We start from the raw sequence: 11,333 nt of genomic DNA, 5'->3' as shown, positions 1-11,333 counted from the left end.
GCTAACAAACTCTTTTTTTAGCTAGACACTATTTTATGGGACGATGATCACCGAATCATCTCACTTGAAAACAATATATGTATGGTACATCGGTACGTTTTTTGTTTTCAAATGAGGTGATCGATCGGTAATTTCATACGAATATATCGAAGATATTTCTTTTGGTGTAGCATACATTTTAGCGATTTCTCGACCCAATTTCATTTTCTACCCCCAAATTTGACCTTGGGATTATCACCTATGTGCTTAAATTCACAGCGTAACATTATCATATCAAAAATTTCATAAGTCTATGCGGTATTTTGTAATAAGAGAAACACAGGAGATCAAATAGATGAAAAAAGAGAATATATAACTCTAATAGCAATACTAAGTTCCAAATTTTTAGACATGCATGAACACTGTAATTTTGCCCGATAAAGTACTCATTGAAACGAAAGTATATAACGCATCCCATAATATTGCAGAAACTTCAAGTTTAGCTAGAAAACTTGGCTGAAATAAATGACAGCAAAAAAGAAAGAAAACAGCTATACAATTCCATAAAGTTTTATTTCTTCCTTAAACCAAGCTTGAGCTGGAGCTAGGCTCATCGTGTGGGTACCAATATCTATTGTAAAACCACGTCGAATCCGCTACGGTAGGCTCGTTATCTTGGTTACGATGCCAAGTATAGAACGCATGAGTCCGGTTCTTTAATTCAAGAATCGCGTGTCCGAAACTTGCTTCGCGGAAGGCTGAGTAACTCGGCTGTGGATCCCCGAAGCTGCATATTGTATAGCGAATGTTAACAAAAAAAAAAAAAGAGCAAGTTAAAGAAAGAGGAGCTAATTATAAAAAGAACATATGTAAGATAGTCTCACTCATCGGCTACGCCTTCGATGTTTCCACCATCACCAATGGTTATATACACTGGAGCAGAAGAGTCCTTAACTGGTGCACTTAGTCCATTTGTTATGTTGTATTGAACATTCGATATCCGTTCCTTTTAAGCACGAAAAAAAAAACGACATGTATAGATCAAGAAAATGGCATGTACTGTTTAATTGGAAGTGTACACATATATATGTTGAATCTTTATTAAAGTTTGTAACTCTAAACCTTACCGAGCGTTCATAGGAGTGGACATGTCCAGAAAACACGAGATCGACTTTGTTTTCGACGAACCATGACTCGAACATAACTCTGATGCTCTCTCCTTCCATATAGTGATAGTTATTACTATTGTACATGGGGGAGTGAAGCAGCACAATCAGCCATGGAGTTTCTGATCTGTTAACTTTTGGGAATTCTCGTTCGAGCCAATTGTATTGAGGGGTATATTTACCTTATAAAATCAATAAACGAACAATAATTCAGCTAGTATCTAAATTATTTCCAAAAGGGTTTTCTATAGGAGCTTAAGATGATACACTATAAACAGAGAAGGCGAATTTTCTTACCGTAAGCCGAGTAAGAAGATAAGACAATTATGTATGCTGATGCACGTTTTATCGAGTACCAAAGGGGAGACGTGCTTTTGGATGCCTTGTAAGGAACGTGATACCTGTGCATATAAGGCTTGAATGGAGTATTTTCCTCCTGCAAAACATAGCCAAATCACATTAAAAGACGTTGCGAATTTATAAATCGACAGAGCTTGATCTTGAAGAAATAGCCTCCAATACAAGTCACGTTATGTTAAAAGTGATTACTCGGAGCATAAAAACAGAAGCCTCACAATCTCAGGGGCGTGGTCGATTTCGTGATTGCCTGCAGTCCATATCCACGGCTGGTAGGCGGTACTCTTCTCCACGAAACGGCCCCATATATCCCACTTGACATTGTCGTGGAAGGGATAATGATCTGCATATGAAAGATCACCAACAAAGAGCACTGCTTTCCCTTTTGGATTGGATACATAATGCTCAAACGTCTGATTCGAGTCGTAAGTTTGTCCCAAATCCCCTAAGTTGATATAAACAAACAGAGTGAATCTTGGACAATTGTGCATTTAATTTACTAGTTAGAATTGAATTCTTGAACGATTCTCACCCATAACACCGAATGTGTAAGGGACATCAGGCCCTACTTTAGGAGGAGTTGTGAATGAAAATTTCCGGGCCGCGTTGTGCTTACCGAGTTCATAGATATACCTCGTGTCATACTACACATTGGGACGAAAAAAATCACGCGAAAAAGCATCACGAAATTAAACGAAAACAACAAATGAAGATAATTATCTCACCTTAAGCTTTCGAAGAGTGGCATGATGAATGAAACCAGAAGTGTAGTTATAGTATCGATAACTCGTGACCGCAGCATGAACCTTGTGCCTGTGCCTCTCTTCCCCCTCTGCCTCCCAATACGTGACCACATTCGGATCCTTGTGCAAAGGCGTAACCCAAGAAATGATCACCCCTCTCCCCTCATGATCCCCCTGTGTTATATGAACCTGCAACATATCCACCAACACCGCGAATCGACGTCGAAATTTCCCCAAAAAAAAAACCAAATATTTTCGGCATATCAACTGCAACAGCTAACCTGTTCGGGTGCATTGAATATTGCAGGTGAAGGGAAGTGCTCCGGCGGCATATCAACGGATGCGTGCGGTTTTCGCACGTACTTGCTGGTGATTCCGGCGTTGCATGTTGCGGAAAAATGGAGCCATATACAAAGAATTGAGAGTATCCATGTTGCAGAAGCCATTGGAGTTGAGAAGTGGCTTGTTACAGTGCTAGTAGATTTTATAGGAGATGGGAGGATTTATAGAGTCTAGTTTGTTAACTGTTGGGATTCGGATAACAAGCCAATCTCGAATATTCCTAGATCCCTTCTCTTATTATTATCATTATTTTTTTAGATTTAGTTTACTCTTCGAATGATTTGATTGATTAACATTAATTTATTTCGATAATGGGATTGTTTTAATACATTTTGAATACCATATGGATGCATATAAAAAAAAAACTCATATCTAAAGTATGACATCAAGTAGAAAATAATCTAAAGTATGAAATCAAGTAGAAAATAAATAACTATAATAAGATTGTTCCATTAAATGTAATCTTTTCGACGGGTAAAGGGGACAGATTTTTTAATAGAAAAATGTTAAATATACGTCTGTACATATTTGTTAAGGAAAGTTTTTAATTAATAATAAAATATATAAATCAAAGTGTGCATTTAGGTGTACAAAATTATACAATGTACATGCTAGTGCTACTGCTGATTAAAGAAAATGTTTTTTTTTCACTCTATTAAGTTTTAAAGTTTGGATTTTGTATATTAAATTTTAATTTTCAAATATTGTAGTCTTATTGTTGACTTGATATATATATAACTTTACTTGTTATATTTATGCGTTTTTCGCATTCAATTTACTCTTCGGTAAGTTTCTAACAAACAAGAGGAACATAATTTGGTTCAACGGAAATAACCAACATTACAATAGGAACATGTATATAAAAAAAACTATTCATACTTTTTGGAATATATATATAGGTATCAAAATTATCATGTATTGAACAAATTATAAATTTCAAGGCTTTTAATTCAATAAATCTTATCCCATAGCTCCGTATGCAACTTCAGCATATATCTGTGTTACACAAACTACGTAAATTAACTCTTACATAAGTAATTAATTATTGTATTGAAAACAAAATAAAGGATTAAAACAAAATAATCGAACATAACTTCATTCCAAATATTTAAATTTATACTAGCTTTTCTTGCACATGATATAGATATATACATATCTCTCTCTCTTTTTTTTTCAAAACGTAATTTTTTTATTTTAGTTAATCTCCATAGTGTTTTGAGTACTGACATGATAAATTAAATATTTAAAATTTAAAATTAAGATAAAAAAATATTTAGTAATTAAAAAATTTTTAAATATTATTTTAAGGACTGACATAATTTTAATGAATTAAGTATTCAAAAATTTAGATTAAGATAAAATAATATTAATTACAAATTTTAAAACATATAAGATATGATAATTACATATAAATTACAAATAAGTTAGTAAATATTTACTCCTTAATATTATTAACATTATATAGATGAAGACATAATTGGTATTTTATTTAGGATTGATCGAATTAATTGAAAATTATTTATTATATAGTACGGATTTTTAATTAAATAGTAAGATTCTTCAAAATCTCATATAAAGAATCAAATATGGAATGTAGAGAATAAATACATGCATCTACAAATCCATCCGCATCATAATTTTTAAAATAGAAAATCAAATTATTAATAAATCCTAAGACGAATTGTGCAATATTTTCCATGACAACCAATAGATCTGTAGTGACCCTGCATGGAATCGCCTATTAACTGGCAACTAATAACATGCATTAAATTTAATACAGCAAAATACTTAACAGAGTAAAACATTCGGAAACATAATCCATAAATTATGTATCAGCTTAGTAAAATATATTCAGGCTTAATACTGTAGTGATACAACTATATCGAAAAACTTAAAAGTAAACATTATACAACTATATCGAATCCTGCTGTATAATTAACTCTTCAAGGCTCCTGCTCCCTAGTTCTGCCTTGAACTACCAGCTTCGTCCATCCTGCGACCTGCCCCGTCGAATAGAGTGTCCAAGATAACAACTCGGACGTGAGCGCTAACGCCCAATACATAAACATGAGTAAACATATGTATATAATGCATGCAACATGATGACATGTAAAGGGTCATCTGAAAAGTTATGCTCAGTACCAACTCACTGCCTGCATGCGAGACACGTCGAGTTCGGACCGTTCGATCGTCACTTCGGGTCGTCCGAAGTGTCCTAAATCCGACACTTGTCAAAATTCATGGCTGAGTAATCCTGTCTGCTTGGCATAGGCGAAGTTCGGGCCGTCCGATCCTAGTTCGGATATATCGTCCGAACTTGCCTTAAGTCCGAAGTCAACAAGCCATCTTTGGAGCTCCCGAGTTGCTGAGTTCGGATCGTCCGAATCCTCTTCGGACCGTCCGAACTGCCTCAAATAATGACAATCAAATTCTTAGTTTTGAAGTCCGATTAAGCCTCGAAATTGGTTAATTACTAACTCTTAATCATGTTTAACATATTATTATCTTAAAATAAATTCTGGGTTACTACATCCTCCCCACCTTTAAACATTTCGTCCGCGAAATAAAATCTAAAGACAAATTAAGATAATAATATGAAACATACAACCATGTTTTATTACAACAACTGTAATTACATCTGTACATGGTAATCAAAAGTACAAAGCAAACAACTCAGGATATTCCGCTCGCATATGACTCTCGGTTTCCCAAGTTGCTTCTTCAACGCCTCGACGTTGCCACTGTACCATCACAAGTGGTATAGTCTTGTTCTGAAGAACTTTCTCCTTCCTGTCTAGGATACGGAGTGGTCGTTCAACCAAAGACAGATCTGGCTCTAGCTGAACATCAGTAGACTGAATAACATGAGATTCATCAGCTATATACTGTCGAAGTAACGACACATGAAAAACATCATGTATATTGGAAAGATAAGGCGGTAACGCCAAACGATAAGCAACATCTCCGATCTTCTCCAGTATCTGAAAAGACCCAATAAAACGAGGTGACAACTTGCCTTTCACACCGAATCTCATCACCTTCCTGAAAGGTGATACTCGTAGGAACACATATTCATCAGGCTCGAACTGAAGTGGCCTGCGGTGAATATTAGCGTAACTGGCTTGCCGATCTTGAGCAGCTTTGATCCTCCGCTTGATCAAATCTACCTTGTCTACAATCTGCTGCACCAACTCAGGACCCTCGACTTGTCGTTCCCCGACTTCATCCCAGAATAACGGAGTAAGACATCGTCGACCATATAATGCCTCGAAAGGTGTCATATCAATACTACGATGATAACTGTTATTGTAGGCAAATTCGATCAAAGGTAACTGATCCTGCCAAGATAAGCCAAAATCCATGACAAAAGAACGTAGCATATCCTCCAACGTACAAATTGTCCGCTCTGACTGCCTGTCAGTCTCCGGATGATATGCAGTGCTCAAACTCAGAGTGGTACCCAACGCCTGCTGAAAACTATCCCAAAAACGTGAGGTAAATTGCGGGTCTCTATCACTAACTATGCTCACTGGAATCCCATGTAATCGCACTATCTCCTGGATGTATAAGCGTGTTATGCGATCATAAGAATACTCCCGGTTGTAAGGAATGAAATATGCTGATTTCGTCAAACGGTCAACGACAACCCAGATAGCATCACTCTGACGTGAAGTCATAGGCAAGTGGGTGACAAAATCCATAATCACGTTCTCCCACTTCCATTTGGGAATCTCAAGATTCTGCAGTAATTCACCTGGTCGTCGGTGTTCAGCCTTGACCTGTTGACAAACCAAATATCTTGAAACAAATTGATATACACTCCGCTTCATCCCTTTCCACCAGAATCTGGTTCGCAAGTCCTTATGCATTTTCATTCTTCCAGGATGAACTGACAATCGACTCCTGTGAGCTTGAAAAAGAATATCATTCCTGAGCTCCGCAACATCAGGCACAACCACTCGATTCGATAAGCACAATAAACCATCTGCCTGATAATGGAATCCAGATGTATTAACCCCATTGGCTAGACGTGCCAAACGCTGAGTCTTAATATCAGACATCTGAGCATCTCTGATCCGAGAATACAATGCTGGCTTAGATAGAATAGTATACAACCGAATCTCATTCCCCCCTTTCTTGTGCTTGAGCGTAAAACTCAATGAACAGCACTCTTGAACCAAATGAGATATTTAACTAGTCTGAAGTGCAAAAAGTCTCACCTGCCGACTCAAGGCATCAGCAGTAAGATTAGCAGAACCTGGATGATATTTGATTTCACAATCATAATCCTTCAAGAGATCCATCCAGCGTCTCTGTCGCATATTCAACTCCTCCTGAGTGAATAAATATTTCAGACTCTTGTGATCCGTGAATATATAAAATTTCTCGCCATAAAGATAATGTCTCCAAATCTTGAGCGCAAATACAATTGCGGCAAACTCGAGATCATGCACTGGATAATTATTCTCATGCGTCTTTAATTGTCGAGAAGCATAGACAATAACATGTCCATGTTGTGTCAGAACACATCCTAACCCCTGACCAGAGGCATCAGTATAGACCACATAACCTCCCGATCCAGAAGGTAGAGCTAGCACAGGTGCAGTAGTAAGACGTCTACGCAGCTCGTGAAATGACTCCTCACAATCCGAGGACCAAATGAAGGTAATATCTTTACGAGTAAGCTGAGTCAAAGGCCTGGCCAACTGTGCAAAATTTTTGATGAACCGATGGTAATAACCCGTTAGACCCAATAAACTTCGAATCTCAGCAACTGTCGTCGGACGAGACCAGTTCAGCACTGCCTCTATATTACTAGGATCAACAGATATTCCTTCACTAGAAATCACATGACCAAGAAATACTACCTGATCAAGCCAAAATTCACACTTGCTCAATTTTTCATACAGCTGCTTCTCTCGCAACGTCTGCAAAACAATCCTCAGATGTTGTGCATGCTCATCCTTGTCACGAGAATAGACAAGAATATCATCAATGAAGACGATGACAAATCTATCCAGATATTCTTGAAATACCTGATTTATCAGATTCATAAAGACTGCCGGTGCATTCATCAAACCGAATGGCATAACCAGAAATTCATAATGCCCGTATCTGGTCCTAAAAGCAGTCGTAGAAATATCTGAGTCTCGTACCCGCATCTGGTGGTATCCAGATCTCATATCTATCTTAGAGTAGACAGAATTACCCTGTAATTGATCGAACATATCATCAATTCGCGGCAAAGGATACTTATTCTTGATGGTGACACGATTCAGCTGTCTGTAATCAATACATAATTGCATCGATCCATCCTTCTTCTTGACAAATAACACAGGTGCTCCCCATGGAGAAACACTCGGACGAATATATCCCTTATAAAGCAGGTCCTGCAACTGCTGTTTCAATTCCCTCATCTCTGACGGTGCCAGACGATAAGGTGCTCTGGATATAGGCGTAGTTCCTGGTACTAGATCAATACCAAATTCAACCTCTCGAACCGAAGGAAAACCAGGAATCTCATCAAGGAATACATCAGGAAACTCGCTGACAACCGATAGCAGATCAATACCCGGACTACTCGTGGACATATCAACTACATAAATGAGGTAGCCCTCCCCACCTGACTCTAAGACATGACATACCTTCAGATCCGATACAAGTGGCATCGGAGGTCGCGCACCCTCACCATAAAAGTACCAGCTATCACCCTCAACAGGATGAAACTGTACCATACGCTGATAACAATCCACAGTAGCGTGATACAAAGTCAGCATATCTATTCCCAAAATACAATCAAAATCTGCCATTGCTAGAATCATTAGATTAGCAGACAACACGTGACCCTCAAACTCTAGAAAGCAACCCATCACTAGACGCTTAGTTACTACCTCCTGCTCCAGGGGAGTAGATACAACTAAATCCATATCTAATGATATATAAGGTAATCTATGTCTCTTAACAAAACGGCTAGAAATAAAGGAATGTGATGCTCCAGTATCAATTAAAACAAGTGCAGGAATACCACATAATGAAAAGGTACCTGCCAACATGCGATCGCTTCCCTCAGTAGCCTGATCCTGAGACAGAGCAAACACCTGCCCTTGAGTCTGTGGACGGTAACCAGAAGAACTCTGTGGTGCTGGCTGCTGATGTGAAAAAGTATAAGCCTGAGATCCAACCTGTGATTCCGATCCACTAGCAGAACCCATACGCTGAGGACAATCTCTCCGCAAATGTCCCTGCTCACCAAAAATATAACAAGCACCAGTAGCCTTCCGACATGAAGCTGCAGGATGCTTCCCATCACAGTGACTACAAAACTCCTCCTTCTTCTTCTTCTTCCCGAAATGGAATGTACCTCGTGATCCACAAGAACTAGACGAAGTAGTAGTAGTAGAAGAAGAAGACATAGGTCCATATTGCACAACAGATTGAGCCCTAGGCCCAAGAGATCCACTAGGCTGTCCTGGATTCATCAACTGTGCCCGCCTATTGCTGTTCTCCACTTGACGACAACGGTTCACCAAAGTCTCATAAGATGTCGGATCATCACAGACAACAACTTGTGAGTATATATCTTGATTCAGGCCTTGCAAAAAGATATCATACTTCGATGCATCACTGTCACTGATATGAGGACTGAAAGGTAGCAGATCAAGAAATCGTTTTTGATATTGATCAATAGTCATTGATCCTTGCCTCAGAGTCAACAACTCCATAGATCGTGCTTGAAAAACAACTAGAAGAAAATACAGTTTTTGAAACTGCTGACAGAAATCCTCCCAAGTCACTTGTCATCTCTCAGTACGTGCCTGAGTAGCTTTGGCATCCCACCATAAGCGTGCTCGACCCTCTAGAACAAATTCTAGAACTTCCAGTTTCTGCTCTTCAGTGCACTCGAAAGCTCGAAAAGCACTCTCGAGTTTGGACATCCAACCTCTCGCTTGTTTAGGATTTTTGCCACCCAATAAAGCTTTCGGTCTTACTTGCATAAACTTATTGATAGAGTAACGACGTCTACCCTCATGAGGACGATGTCGATCCTCATGATGATGGCAATGGTGACGATGATGACCACCTCCCTGGCCAACACTACTGTGACTCTCGTCGGCCATATCCTGAAAATAATTGCACATTAATATCCCAAATGCGCAATAATTACTTAAGACTAAACTAAATTCCAAGTATTAATCCCAAAATCTAAGCATGCTCTGATACCAAAAATGTAGTGATCCTGCATGGAATCACCTACTAACTGACAACTAATAGCATGCATTAAATTTAATACAGCAAAATACTTAACAGAGTAAAACGTGCGGAAACATAATCCATAAATTATGTATCATCTTAGTAAAATATATCCAGACTTAATACTTGTAGTGATACAACCATATCGAAAAACTTAAAAGTAAACATTATACAGCTATATCGAATCCTGCTGTATAATTAACTCCTCAAGGCTCCTGCTCCCTAGTCCTGCCTTGAACTACCAGCTCCGTCCATCCTGCGACTTGTCCCGTGGAATAGGGTGTCCAAGATAACAACTAGGACGTGAGCGCTAATGCCCAGTACATAAACATGAGTAAACATATGTATATAATGCATGCAACATGATGATTGATAAAGGATCATCTGAAAATTCATGCTCAGTACCGGCGCCACATGAGTGCTGCCACCGCGCGGATCAACCTCTGGGTGCAACCACACTCGTCTGGTACACCAGAGTAGTCAGACATATATGTTCCCGCCGTCGCGGTACTCTCAGTGACAGACTATCGAGTATAGAACTGAGCGGCTCTATAATCAGGTATATCAAGGTATAGGCTCAACGTGTACATGCACATGACATATGAATATGGAAAACGGTAAATCATATATCATGCCATATAATAATTCCAAATAAATGCAACATATAAACATGTATACTCGCTGGCAATCTCAGTCAATGTGTACGTACCTCTAGGCTAGTTCAAATAAAGTAGGATCCTCGGTTCCAAGCCTATATTCAAAAGTTCACCGTATCACTACACAAATTCTATAAGCCTTAACTAAGCTAATAAGTACTCCCAAAACTTAAATAGATTCTCGGATCATACCTTCGTCCATAGATAGCCCTTTGGAGTCGCTAGTCCCAGATGACTATAACCACACCTTGGTTATTCCAGAACCTCTATTATAACCGATAGGGCCCTCAAGTGTATAAATCATACTATATAACTGAAGAAGGAAACTCGGGAATTCGTAATTCAAAATGAACTCCGGAGACCCCTATTTATAGGCCAAGACCCGACCTAGGTTCGGATCCTCCGAACTCGAGTTCGGATCGTTCGATCCAACTCACTGCCTGCATGCGAGACACGTTGAGTTCGGACCGTCCGATCGTCACTTCGGGCCATCCGAAGTGTCCTAAATCCGACACTTGTCAAAATTCATGGCTGAGTAATCCTGCCTGCTTGGCATAGGCGAAGTTCGGGCCGTCCGATCCTAGTTCGGATATATCGTCCGAACTTGCCTTAACTCCGAAGTCAACAAGCCATCTTCGGAGCTCCCGAGTTGCTGAGTTCGGATCGTCCGAAGTCCTCTTCGGACCGTTCGAACTGGCTCAAATAATGACAATCAAATTCTTAGTTTTGAAGTCCGAATAAGCATCGAAATTGATTAATTAATAACCCTTAATCATGTTTAATATATTATTATCTTAAAATAAATTCTGAGTTACTACAAAATCTTACCATCACAATAA

General features: G+C 38.8%; 1 protein-coding gene across 1 annotated transcript; it reads right to left on the bottom strand.

Annotated features, from left to right (window-relative positions):
* Positions 1-401: 401 nt before the first annotated feature.
* On the bottom strand, positions 402-2,702 carry LOC140890945 (purple acid phosphatase 5-like). The gene is made up of 8 exons (XM_073299122.1): positions 2,527-2,702; positions 2,228-2,434; positions 2,035-2,146; positions 1,721-1,947; positions 1,443-1,581; positions 1,107-1,327; positions 864-985; positions 402-766 (listed from the first exon to the last, which is right to left on the bottom strand). Exons 1-8 carry the CDS (start codon positions 2,689-2,691, stop codon positions 562-564), a joined length of 1,398 nt encoding a protein of 465 aa, XP_073155223.1. The 5' UTR covers positions 2,692-2,702; the 3' UTR covers positions 402-561.
* Positions 2,703-11,333: the final 8,631 nt, after the last annotated feature.

This window comes from Henckelia pumila, chromosome 3 (assembly GCF_033568475.1).
Source record: "Henckelia pumila isolate YLH828 chromosome 3, ASM3356847v2, whole genome shotgun sequence".
Lineage (NCBI taxonomy): Eukaryota > Viridiplantae > Streptophyta > Magnoliopsida > Lamiales > Gesneriaceae > Henckelia > Henckelia pumila.
This window is presented reverse-complemented; position numbering and strand designations above follow the sequence as displayed.

What these genes read in the sequence shown, in the direction of transcription:
- LOC140890945 (XM_073299122.1), bottom strand. Translation starts at nt 2,691, where the DNA reads ATGGCTTCTGCAACATGGATACTCTCAATTCTTTGTATATGGCTCCAT. An exon ending in TATTCAATGCACCCGAACAG is followed by an intron (nt 2,435 to 2,526) that starts GTTAGCTGTTGC and finishes GATATGTTGCAG; the next exon opens with GTTCATATAACACAGGGGGA. An exon ending in TCCACTCCTATGAACGCTCG is followed by an intron (nt 986 to 1,106) that starts GTAAGGTTTAGA and finishes CGTGCTTAAAAG; the next exon opens with GAACGGATATCGAATGTTCA.